A 13396-nucleotide genomic window follows, 5' to 3' on the forward strand; every position below is an offset into this window, starting at 1 on the left:
TGGGACTTGCTGCTTAGCTGCTGCAGATGTTTGGCTAAGCTGCTCTGGGCTGGAAGCAATTCCCACCAAACTACATAACTGTGCATTGATGGACCCCTTGGGGTCTTGCCTCAAGACCATGTTCTCTGCAGCATGAGGCTGAGGCTCGTAAGCAGTGACCGATGTGGACATTGATGCTTTGAGGCACATTCGATGGAGAGCTTTGTGTCACATCTCCAAAGCCTGCTGTAACCTCACCAGTTTGCTCCAGGTATCTTTGCCTGACCGCCATCAATCATCTTCTCATTGTGAAGGATGAGAGGGAAAGGTGGAAATAGCTGTAAGGATGGGCAGCAGTGCTTGATGCTCCATGAATTATAGGATGCCTCTATTATCCATGACTTATTGTCCACCCAAATAAGTCCTGTTTAGTTTTTCTTAAGGTTTCACCAGGGGTGGGGGAAAGGTGGCTGTCCTGCTGCAAAGGCCGCTTGCTGCAGATGTCATTCTTCCACTGTAATAATTAACTAATTTGGCTCTGCCACTCTGCTCGTCACTGTTCATAGCATGCTGAGTGGTGGTGCCACTGGTAAATGTCTGGAAGAGCATCATTAATGCTGGGGATGGCTCTGGAATAGGCTGGGTTAATGCTCGTTGTGCTAAAAGTCCTCAAAAACATTTGAAAGCAAAACGTTTGAAAGCCCTTGGACTGATGATAGGTCTTGGATTTGCATCAGTAAATGAGTTTATGAATCCCTCATGACTTTTCCCTTCCATAAGGAAAATAAGATAGCAGCTGATGCAATGGTCAGAGGGAGTTCTGGTTTTTATTTTTATTAACAGGACTCTCCAGGCACAGCTTGGAAATGAGTCTCCTCTGTTTGCTCTGGGAGCCCATGGATCTGGAGGGGTGGATCCCTTCCTGGCTTCACCCTCTCTCCCCTTCCCTTGCTGTGTCACTTCTGATGCTGCCGTTGCAATGACCTTGCCCGGCGTTTTGAGATGCTCTTCTGGAAGCAGAACACATTGGGGGAACTTTGCAACCACTTGCTCAGTGAAACGAGAAAATTCCCTTCCCCTGAAAGATTTATGCGGCTGCAAACAGAGTAAAATCACTTTGTCCTTATTCATGTCTTCCTAAAGATCAGCTCCTGGGTTTTGAGTACACACATCAGCAGTCAAGACAAGTATTTACCTGGAACGAGTGACTGTATGATCTGGTGCTTGTCACCTGTCTTTCCTTGCCTGCTTGTTTCCCTGGATGCCATTTTCATTCACCGCGCGGTGCCTGGATCGAGCTTGTAAATCCTCTGGGAGGGAAACTGTCGCGTCTGCCTCCTTGCATTGAACAGAGACTGATTTATACAGGACTGGAAAGAATTCAGCCACAAGTGGAAAGAGGTTTTAGGAACGCGAGACAAACCTCTGAGCATCTCTGGAACAGGAGAGGGGTGAGCAGGAGTTGAGCCCTTCCTCGCCAGAAGTCAAAGCATCTGCTGTGAAATAGCTGAAGGAGGGGGTGTGAGTATAATTCCTGATCTTGTCTTTGATTGTCTTAAGGTTTTTTTTTTTTTTTTTTTTTTTTTTTTTTTTTTTTGAGTGATCTAAAAGCTGTAGTGGAGGTGATGAAGTGGAAAGTGCCAATTGTGCAAGTCTGCTCTGACAGCTTGGCACAAAGGGATTGTGGTGGTAAAATGGAGTCGCTTTTTAGGAGGTTTCCACTTGAAAAACCTGTGTGCGTGTTCTTCTGGAAGCTGGGGCTCCTGTGGGGCTGGTCCTTAATGTTTCATTTCTTCGTGGCTCCATCAGCCCACTGGGGTGGGAAGAGACCATTGGAGGGCTCTGCTCCATCTCACCCTGTTCAAAGCAGGGTTAATGTGAGCTTGGACCAGGCTTTTCCCATCCAGGTCTTAAAAAAAAAAATAATAAATAAAAAAATCTCCAAGGATGGAGTTTTTGCAACCTTCCAGAGATACCTGTAGCATCACAAGTCTTCCTGAGTCATCGGTCATATCTCCAGGTTTGAGACACTTTGCGTGCATCTTCCATGAACCTTTTGAGCCACTTTTTGTGCTTATGTCACTTCTGGCGTTGCTATGCATTCTTCAACTCTTGTTATGTGCAATCACACTATTGGTTTTGCTCAGCACTTTAATGTAGACAGGGAGAGAGAAATAGAGACACGAACAGTTCTATATCCATCTACTGATGGAGGCTGGCCATTTTTGGTTATCTCCTGGGCTTCATCAGTTTTTTTTTTTTTTGAGTGCTCTATCCAAAAATGAATGCCTGGAAATACTTTCGAGGGTTCCAGTGGTCTGTCTTGGTGGCAGCTGGACTGATTTTGAACAATGGAAAGGAAAGGAAAAAGTGCTGGAGTCAGAAACTCCAAAATCTCAGAGATGGGGTTGGCTTCCTCATGTCTCTCATGTCACCAGATCCTGCTATCTTTTTTTTTTTTTTTTTGATTACTTTGGCCACGGGATACGCAGGGTGTTTATAGTGGGAAGAAGCTTGCTGTTCAATTAGAGCCTTATCAAGTTAATTTATGCCCTCTCGGTGTAGGAAGCCAAAACAGTATCTGGCTTTTAGGACAAGGGAGCTACAGAGGAGCAGAAAACCGCGATGGAGCAGTGAATGTTTGCTTTGGGAATGGAAGGGTAATAATGTCTTGGAAGAAGCAGAGGGAACAGATCTTGTGTGTGTGGGTCTCAGTATGGTCAGAGAAGGTGTTTTGGTGCAGAGCTGTGCACGTTGGCTGTGGGCAGGAGCCTTACCTGGGAGGGAAGGAGCGGTTGGTACGTGGGGAACGAGCCTACTGCCCCCCAGCTTAGCTTCTCTGCTGTGTAAGAACAGTTTTGAAGAACGTTTCTTGCAGCCGCATGGAAGGAATCAATCACAGGAAATAAAGAGCTTGTAATCCATTTAACTAGGACTTTCCACCTCTCATTAAGTCAGGGACATTCGCGCTTAATTCTCTGGATAGCAGTTGCACAGCAGACGTGCACGGTATTGATTGTAAAATAAATCTTGCTGTTTTTTTTTTTTTCCTCAACTTACTGTTTCAATTAAAGTATGTGCTGTGGGTGTGGAGGCATTTTGCTCCTTCTCAGATGAGCGCTGTTGGCGTGGTTCGTGCAATTCTCCTCTCTTCCTGCTGGCGTGAACCAAACTTTCAGCAGTGCAGCAGGGAACACGTCTTGGGGAAAGCAGATGACAAGCCCTCTGTAGCAACGTGTTGGACCGACTTCTGCTCTAGTTGCTAACACCTTCCAGAAGAGATGAAAACTGCCCCTCGGAGGGCCCGCTAATGCAATTCACGTGTGGTTATGGTGAACCCTTCGGGGTGTGGGTAGGAAAGGGTAATCAGGGAGGAGGGGAGAAGCTTGTCTGTAAAGGAAACTGCATGGCAGGGTGTGCATGTTCAAAAACACTTCTGTTTCCCTTTAGTTCCTCAGCAAAAACACATGCTGAGCCTGGATAAGGCTCGATATAAACGTTTCTTCTCCATCTTGGCAGAGATGGCAGAGCTCTTGGGGTATGCGGGAAGGAAAAGCTGTGCAATCTTTTTAAAATTTATTGAGGAATCAAGAGATTTCATTTAAAAACAACCGGAGGAACTCTCAGATATTCTTCAACATCTAGCTGTGTTTCCTTGGTCCTAGTATTTTCTCCCACTGGTGACTTTCCTTTCCTCCTTGGCTGTCTCCACTGATGTGGTTTCATCTCCCAAACTGTGCTGGCATCACAGTGCACACTAGTAGATGTTTGTAGGCAAAAAGAGGTTGAACGTGGGATGCACCGGACAAGACGCAGCCTACCTCCCCGTCCAGCTTCCCCCAGACCTGCTTGGCACTTTGTGGCCTGACTTCTTCTGTGACTCAGCTACCGCTTCTTCCACCCCTTCTGCCAAGATCAACAGCCGCTCCTGGTGCTGTCTGGGTCCTTCCCTTTTTCCACCCCAGTTTACTGTTGAGCTGTTTTTTGGGTTTTATTAACTGTTGGTCTGCTGTGCTCTTGTGGTGCTAGTCTGGACATTTCTGGCTTGCTGTCCCAAGGTGGCTCCACCAGGCATGGTGCCGAGGCACTGCTCCGCGGTGATGGGATTTGGTGACTTTTTGTGTGATCCACACATCTTCCTCTCTCGCAGAGCCAATGATCTGAGACAGACATGTACTAGAGAACCTGTGCCTTCTGAAAACTGTGTCCCCAACTTATCTGTGGTTGGGAAAGGATGTAACCCAGAGGTTCTTCCGCTTTGAGCTCTCCACTGTTTACCAGCAATGGCGTAAAAAGTTGGCTGGTGTAACGTGGAAACTCCTGCTGGCGTCCTGGAGGCTGCCCTCTCTCTTTCCAAATGCTGGCTCCCTTAAATACTATTTAAATGCAGGATAACTCTATAAAAGTGACTGGGATCCTAGAATGGTTTGGGTTGGAAGAGACCTTAAAGATCATCTGGTTCCATGTGCAGGGATGCCTCCCATGACATCAGGCTGCCCAGGGCTTCATCCAACCTGGTCTTGAACATCTTCAGGGATGGATCTCCTTCTGGCTGATCTGGTTCAGGGTCTCACAGCCCAGGAGACTGGGGATGCCCTCATCACTTTCAACCCATCAGCATGTTCTGGTGCACTGCTGAAATCTGTTGGCTTCCTGGCATTTTTTTTTTTGGCTTGGAAATTAGCGTGTGCCTACCAAATGCTGGCTCAGAAGGATGGGGCTATCCTCTCTCCCAGTGTAAGGATTGCACAGTGGTTTGGCTGCTGTGGCTTTCCATGTGAAACTGTTTGTATTTCTAATTGGGTAAGTGACCCTGGTGCAGCACTTAGAGCCTTAGCTCTTAGCCAGAAAGCACTATATAAAGGAAATGTGCTTATAGAGCTAATTAGCTCCTTGGAATGGGAATTCAGGTACCGCTGATATTTCCTTTATTAATCTTCCTACCCTTTTTTAAAAGTCTCTTTCAGCCTTGCTTAAAAATGAGCTTAACATTTATGTTCCAGCAGTGGAATAATGTTTCTGTGCCTGCCAAACGGCATCCTGCCTTGTTCAGCAGTTGCCAGCCTTTCCATTCAAGCACAGGAGGCACCTCCGTGCACGGCCCAACTTGGGCTTTCCCTATGACATACACTCAGAAGTGGAAGTAGACCTCTACCATACCAGCTATGGCACTTTATGCATTTTCTTAACTTTTTTGGGTACTTCCAACTCGCCCCAGCCACCTGTATTTTCAGTGGCCTATAGTTTCTCTGCCAGGGCGAATCAGGTTTTACATCTCTTGGGCTGCTTAAAACTTCTTTGCTACTTCTAAAAGAAAAGAAAAAATAGATGTGAGCAATTGATGAGGCATTGGCTGTTGTTGTTGCCCATCTCTCCACCAGCCCCCAAAATAACAAACTTTTCACACTCGTTGCCAGACACACTTTGGCACAAGAAAGGACCAGCAAGTCCCTTGTTTATCACCTGCTATTTCATAGACTGGAGTGCCTTTGTTGCTTCCAACTATTAAATATCTCTTGTGCAGAAATCCTTTTGGTCTACTTTGACCAGACAGCAACACGAGTAAACGTGTGGGGTGTCCTCCCTGCTTTGTTGGTCTGACTTCTGGTGGCCTTTGGACTTCTGCATGTGGACCAGAACCCATTTCAGCTGGTTGTTCTGGTTTCCAGTAAATAGTCACTTAAAAATCAGATGGGAACAGCCCATGGAGATCCTTGTAGGCATCTGTCAACTCTAATCTGTCTCCAGCTGGGTCTCCACATTTTTCCAAGAAGAAACCAAGTTTATTGAAGGTGGTTGGTCTGTGCTTTGTCCATTCCATGTGGACCAAGACAAAGGAGTAGGCTTTTGGTTTTAGATGTCATAGCAGGTGCCTGGGATTATTGCGGAGCCATAATCTGGCAGGATTAGGGCAGGACTCTATGAAACTGGTGCAGTTTGCTCCTGAACTTTGGAAGAAGGGAGACAACTGAGTCTACTCGATGGATTTGACTGTAGCAGGTGTTGGGCTTTCAGAGCTGCACTGGTGTCTTGACCTGCAAGGTTTTGTTGTGAAGGCTCAAGCTCATGCAGAAAGCAGAGATGCTGTTTGGTTATTGCTCTGTAAGAAGTGTGTACAGGTTTTTCCGGTGTCCTGTTCCGCTTCTTCAAGCCCTTTAAAATGCTGGGCACCCGACATGCCCTTAGTTTGTGGAAAATGTTTGAGAAGCTAGATTGCAGAGGGCGTTAGCATGTGCCGCGCTTATTTATTTAGTGAGATTAAAGTAAAAGTTCTTCTTTTGTAATTCCTTTGAAGTGTTTATCTTTTGAAGTCTGAATTCTCATTAACTGGAAGTGTACAACCCCCGAACTACAAGCTGCCCTAGTTTCAAAGTGTTAATTTTTAAAAAAAATTTAAGAACAATAAACAAGAGGTCAGACCCATAGGGGCTACACGTCAGCCAGCTCCTGCCTATTTGGGTCATCACTCAACGCTTTGTGAATCAAAGTGGCTCTTCAGGGTGTCTGCCTGGGCTAGGATGTGGTCATAGGGTTTTTGGCATCACCAGGCATCAGGGAAACAGTGCTCTTCCTCTTCGTAAGAGTTCTCTGATAAATCAACCCCTGTAGGCCTCTTCTTAACTTTAGTTTTCCCCTCCATATTTTTTGTCACTGGAACAGTTATTTGTTGCACATACGCAGCAATGAATGGATTCAGATTATCGTTTTTTTTAATTGTTTATTTGCTAGGGAAAAATCTTGGTGGCAACAGGCACTTTAACAAATCTGATGCTTTTCCTTGTGCTGGGACTCTTCTGTGTTGCCTGGATAAAATTGGGTGCTTGTCACTGGGGGGAAAAAAAGGTAGGAGACCTCTAACCTGACCTGATTTCCAGAGCAGGGAATAACAAGATACTGGAAAGAAAAACCCCACTGGCTCATCAAGAAGGCTTCAGGAATTGAGGGGTCACCACTTCTGCTCCTTGGGCACCCTCCACCACCATCAAGGGCACAAGGAACCCTAGGGCACAAGGGCACATGTCACAAGAGGCAGCATCTCAGTGATTGAAGCTGCTCATGGCTTTGAGGTTCTCTTCTCTTGCTGTTCCTGCCTCGAAATTAAATCTTGGTCTTGTGAGCAGAGATGTTCTGGGCATGAGCCAAGAAAATGTGGAAAGTACTGCTCAGCGTGTGCATATAGATCTCCTCTTGTAGCAAACATCCCTTCTATAGGAGCTGTTCTATTATTAAACAGATGGGGATATTGTCCCTCTTCCATTCCTGTCTTCCAAGCTGGGGAAAATGAAATTGCATTACTTTGTTTTGGATGAGCTCAGCATGTTAAAGAAGAAAGATTGCTATGAAAACCGTGAAAGTCACAAGGATTTAGATCAGTTCCTTTAAAAGCTTTAAACCACTTCAGTCCTGGCCAGGCAAAAAGGATTTCTTTTGCGTGTAGAACTGGAGGGCTTGCTCTTGAAGAGATTAACTTCTTTTATTGAGAAAGTATTTTAAGAAAATCAGGATTTTCCAGTGTAATTAGGGAAACAATTGACCTGAAGGCTTACAAGAATATCAATATGGATAATTGGTTATCAGTAATGTTCTCATGTGTTTGGAATAGGAAATTACTTGCTTAACAAGGTTTTAAGCATAACCAGCTTGATAGAAGCTTTAATAAGAGATGGAGATGTTGAAATTTGACAGAGATTCTTGATAAACAGTGATCCCATGAGTCACCAATGTGAGGAAAAACACTTTTAATGTGGAAAGCGGTAGGATATGCCAAAGCCCTTTTAAAATGGGTTGGTTAAGAAAATATCTCAGATACCACTGGAGCCTGTGTTTTCGGCATTTATTTCAACCGCAAGCAGGGAAAGTTTGCTCAGGCCTGAATTTTGGGAGATTGCACTTCATGTGCTTGGGGCCTGCTCTGGTTTTGCTCGTCCCCCTGCTGTGCTGGCCTTGGGCATCGTTGGGTGTGGTGGAAGCACACTGAGGCTGTGGTGACCATGGCATTTCTCTTCTGTCCCCATCACTCTCCCAACAAACCTGCCTCTCTGAAACTATGGGATCCTCCTCTTCAAACCTCACAGAGACTGTTTTCCACTTGCTACGTCCTTCCAGCCACGTCTTGATGGGTGGAGATGTTGTGGAAGACCACAATGCTCCTGCTCTCCCTGATTGTTTGGGTTTTCATACTCTAGCTTCTCCCTAGACTTCAGGATTCACGAATTTCCATCAGAACATCCTCAGCTCTGTTTTCTTTCTGTGCCGAGGCAGTTTCAGCATCCTTGGCAGGCTTGAGCAAGAAGTCACATACTGCACTGTACCAGCCCAGGGGATCTGGGAGAAGGCTGGAGGTAGGAGGTCAAGGTAAGGCAGGCAGCAGCACCTTGCTCTCGACTCTTTCCCCAAATCATCCTGGCCAAACCATGTAGACATTCAGAATAGTAATGCTGATAATGCTGCTGGATGTGCAGTAAGCTGCTGGTCTCTGGGCTATTAAAAGATTTGTCCCAAGGTGCTGGATGAGATCAGCCTGACCTGGGTGAAACTGGGTTGATTAAATAAAAAAAGTGGAGAGGGATTACAGGGGAGGGCTTGGGCTGTACCAAGCCTTGCGAGAGGGTTAGGTGCTACTAAACCTGATACTCCAAGGCTTCATTCACATTATTTACTCAGTGCACTGAAGGATTTGTGCTGCTGCTCTTCCCTTTGCTAAAATGATTACATTGAGATGGTTTAATGATAATTAATGATCAGTCCTGTTTGCTCTGTTCTCTCCCAACTCCAGGCTTTTAAGGCTACAGTGATGGAGGAGTTAACTCATACAGGAAAAAAAAAATCCAAATTTTTAGGCCAAATCTCCCCAGAGAGCTTCCCTTTTAAATTTGCAACTTGGATTCTCTTGCCGTTTTTTTTTTGTTCCAAAGCTGTTTGGAAAGGAATAATGTGTCGCGGGCTGTAACGGATACCCACAGCCCAGGACCTCAGGAATGCAGTGTGTGCTAATTAGGCATCCCGGAGCCTTCAGAAAATGCTCCTACTGTATTTTCAGATGGATTCTTCCCTGCTCCCCCTTTTGGGACAAGCCGGCTTCCAAACTTGGTTATTCAGACCTAAGATGTTTGTAGCTATTGGCAGCTGATGCATCTTTAAAATCAAGGAGGATGAGCTATGTGCGTTTGCTTTATTTTATTTTTTTTTCTCCTTCTGGTGTGTGTTGCTGGATTTGAATAATTAATGTATGTTGTCTTGCTTCCTGTTTTCATTTCTGTACGTAACGCTAACCAGCAGAGGTTTGAATCATTCATAGCCTGCTTTCTCCACCTCAAAGCTGTAGATGTCATGGGAACACTGATTGTAAGGTGCGGACTTTCTGTTTTTCTCCCTTAAATCCGTTTCTGGAGGCAGAAGTAAGTATGCAGTCCATGATCTCAGCCGAGCAAGGAGCTCTGGTATCAGTTTGGCAACTTTATCCGTGGTTTGTCCTGAGCACCAGCATCGTGCTTGCTGTGCTTCAGTCTGTTCCCATACCTCCTGGTCTGTGTAGGTGTGGTGGGGAGGATGGGTGCTGTGTTGTTTATTTTCCTTTCTGCGTGGGGCTTCTGTGCATCTCCTAATGATGTTGATGGAGAAGAGGGGATGATTTTAGGCCTGTAGGCTGTGCCTTGTGTAGTTCAAGGCAAAGGGTGCTCAAGTTACTATGTTCAGGAATGTCTTTTTCTAAACTTATGTTGGATTTCTTCTTTGGGCTTCTGACTTCTCTTATGGAAGGCAGTCTGAAATGGATGAAAGAGCTGCTGCACCCAAAATCTATGGGGTCCTATAGCGTGTGTCCCTGTAGTGGTTCAGCAAGAGGATGAGGGCAACAGCTTCACTTGGTGGGGCACGGAGCCTTCTCAGCTATATTTTGCCTTGCAAGTTTTATAAAACCTTCCAGAGGTGCCTTCTGGTGATGTATTGATCAACAGATGTGCTTTTTTGGCTGCCCTTTTACACCAAAAGCACTCAAATCCTCCTGAACTGTGTCAGGAGTCTGAGGGATGTTGGCTTAGATGCTGCTGTGGGAGGCTGCTGGATGCTTTTCAGAACTGGACAGTAAACTTGAATGGTTTGAGTCTCCTCTGTCTGCTGGTGAGGGTTTTTCTTTAGGAAGAAGGGTCAATTGCTGGTCCGTCTTCACCTGTGAAGTGCACTTGTACCTTATTAAAGCGATGCAATGCTATTTGAAAAGGCTCTGGTACCTCTAGCTGTGGATGTGCAGCTTACCATGGTGAAAGTTCATGCCTTTAACTGTTGACTTTGCTGGATAAGCCATCATGAGGAGGTGTGTGTGGGTCTTGAACTGCTTGATTCAGGGATCCTTGTGGTAGCCCTGAGATGAAAGTTCTTTGTGTACCTGAAAATGTTAGACTGAAGCTTTATCCAAGCTTCCCATGCTTCCCCCTCCCCTGTGTTTATGAGAGTCTGGGGTCCAAGTTGCATTCCCAGATAGAGTTATTTAGTTATTTAGTTATTATTTTGGGAGAGGATGAACATGCAATCTGTGTCTCAGACCTGTCCTAGAAGACTTCTGGAAGTTTACGAGTAGTCCCTTGCCTTGGTCTACTCTTTGACTATCTATAGCCCACCCCTGTCAAACAGCAGCACTGACTGTCATCTTCTCTTGCTTTCTATCCTTTTTCTCCCTTGTTGCCATCCATTTAGATTGTGATCTCTTTTGGTATGTAAGGACATATGGATGGATGTAGCTCTTGTCTCTGGAAACCCCAGGTACATCATCGTGCTGTAATGATGCTAAGTCTGTAAAACTTTGAATTATAAAGCAAATGAAACTTCATGTAGCTTCATTCATAAATGCTGTAGCTGTAACTTCCCTAAACGACCGGTGGATCCAAGACTTGCACAGAATATGGGTTTTATTACTGCTGTAGGCACTTTCTGTTCACAGCTTCTTGGCATTTTGGATGAATAGGTTTTTTTTTTTTTTTTTTTTTTTTTTTTTTTTTTTTTTTTTTTGAAAAGTCAGCCTTGCCAGCTTTGGCACTCTGCTGTATGGCACCACTTCTCCAGGTGTCTGGGCTGGACAAGAGCTAGTGGCTGCTGAGAAGAGTGGGGTGATGAAATGCTCAAGCGTAGCACTCCTGGTTGAGTTTGCAATGTGATTCCTGTAAGCCAGCAAATAGAACACCTGGTCAAAGCTCTTGACGACGGAGAGGGTCTGTTTGTCCTCATCACTAAATAAAGAAGAGGTGGAAATGGGGAGAGATGCTGTCCTTTTGAAGTCAGTTCATGAAGGCTTTCTCGTAACAACCGTGGTCTTCAGGACACTGATATGTGGCTTGGTGGTGGGGTTGTTAGACTGAGCATGATTTTTAAATCCTGCTTGTGTCCTGCATCTTGACATCACTTGCTGTTCAGGATCTTCGGGGCAGACATCGTGGCTTTGTCCAAGTGCCTTAAATAGCATCAAGCTTCTCATGCCCTATTCCAGCTGACAGTTGTTTCTGCCTGTGGTGTGCTGCTGGCACGTGGGGAAGGCAGCCTGGGAAGCTCTGGTTAGGGACAAACCAAAGCAGACAGCAGCTGAGAGAAGGGAAGAGGAAACTTGTGCAGTAACTAATGCTGGGTTTTATAAACAGCATGAGAAAAGATAAAGTGCAGGCGGGGAGGTGACCTCGGGCACGAGGCCATGGGGTTGTGGGGGCACAGAGCTTGGGGCAGATGAGTTGGGAGAGAGCAGATGTGATGTGATCAGCAAATAGCTCTGGTTTCAGACTGGATGTGCTTGTGCCTCCATCCTGTGTCCATCCTGAGGGGGATGAACTCAGGGGATGTGGCTAAAATGAGAAATAGGGGGTCAGCCTAGTTCTTCAAGGCTTCCCTCCATAGGACATGGCAATGAAGGGTTTTCAGATGGCTAAGATACTTTTTCAAGCCATGTCAGGCTTTGCTGTCGGTGAGGATGTTGCTGCTCAAAGCTGTAGCAGCTTTTTGCAAGACCTGAGCACTGGGCATCCTACATACGTGGCCATGAAGTGGTTACCCTATAGAAAGTGCAATTTGCTTACTGCCCACATACTGCGTGCACTCTGGAAAGGTAGCAGAACACTTTGCAAGCTCAATGGCCCTTGAGCATCACTCAAACAGCACTGATTATCCAGGAGACAGCAGCGTGTGGGCTGTGGGTGTGTGTTTGTGCACGAGGGAACTGGAAAACCCCTGGTGGGAGCGAGCACAGCTGAAAGGGCGATGTGACGCCACGAGACTGGCGAGCGTTTGCTCTGAGGTTCCCATCCCCGAACGTTTACTCTATGAATTAGTAAGAATGTATGGTGACTCGGTCTGTTCTTGATATGAATCTCACCAGAGATAAAAGCAAAGCTACTAAGTATGTAATAATGAAAAAAAAAAAAAGAAAAGCCCTGTGACGCACGGAGCCTGTAATCGATAGAGCAGAGTACTTTCCCTTCAAGCAGAGGTGTTCCCACGCGTGGCAAACTGAGCCTCAGAGTCAGGCTGGTCCTTTGGGAGTGGATGCTGCTTGGTAGAGAGGGAACCGTGGTGGGGGAAGGCTGCAGCCAGCTCTGCATCCTGGTGAATGTTTGCTGTAAAGGTAGGGGGGTAATATCTGCCTCTTTGCAGCCTGCACGGAAGTGTTAGCTCCTTGCCTGGGACTGTTTTGCAGCCTCCGTAGGATGCTCGCCGTAAACTGATTTAGCTTGGCAGGGTTTCAGCTTTGCAGAGGTCTCTGAATCAATTTTAAGGCTGTGCTTGCGGAGGGTACGGTTCTTTACATTTCAATCATTTCTATGAATCTAATCATCGGGCAGCAAGCAGTCTATCTCTTGCTCTTGTCCTTGTGTGGCTTCTCTCACCGGTAGCTCCCATGAATGCATTCCTCTTCAGTGGTGTGGGAGAAACAGCGCGAGGAAATAAAACTTGCAGACTAATTAAACTCCTCAGTCTTGTTGAGTAACAAGCTGAAGACATTAGCAGGGCTGGGAATAGATCTGATTATCATTTCTTCTCTCTCAATAGCCAGAGGACATGGTTAATTATTAAATTGCTTGTTAAAGTATTAAAACATCACTTGGCACCTCTAACTTCCTTCCCCCCCTCTATCTTTTTTTTTTTCCTCTTGCTGAAGGGCGCTCCCAGGACCTGATGGATTTCTGATACCCCATTCCTGAGGGGCTGGAAGGAGCATGGTTAAACACCAGCCGCTGCAGTACTACGAGCCGCAGCTATGCTTGTCCTGTCTGACGGGGATCTACGGCTGCCGCTGGAAACGGTACCAGCGCTCGCACGATGACACCACCAAGGTGGGTAGCGAACCGTGAAAACCCAGCCCAAGAGCTTTGAATGCGAGGGAGATGCTGGTTGAAAATGCTGGGTGCTTATTTTGTATGTGGTGTTTTTTATAAATTGC

At 46.0% G+C, this 13396-nt stretch overlaps 1 protein-coding gene across 6 annotated transcripts in view; it reads left to right on the top strand.

Moving 5' to 3' along the window:
• The window catches only part of GDPD5 (glycerophosphodiester phosphodiesterase domain containing 5), a 159418-nt gene that overhangs the window by 43374 nt on the left and 102648 nt on the right, over positions 1–13396 (top strand). For all 6 annotated transcript variants that reach the window (XM_082751871.1, XM_082751873.1, XM_082751872.1 and 3 more), the window contains exon 2: positions 13115–13289. In XM_082751871.1, coding sequence (XP_082607997.1) covers positions 13173–13289 — 117 coding nt within the window. In that variant the 5' untranslated portion in view covers positions 13115–13172. The remainder of the gene's footprint in view (positions 1–13114; positions 13290–13396) is intronic.

Source organism: Aythya marila, assembly GCF_965140915.1.
Source record: "Aythya marila genome assembly, chromosome: 1".
NCBI classification, from domain to species: domain Eukaryota; kingdom Metazoa; phylum Chordata; class Aves; order Anseriformes; family Anatidae; genus Aythya; species Aythya marila.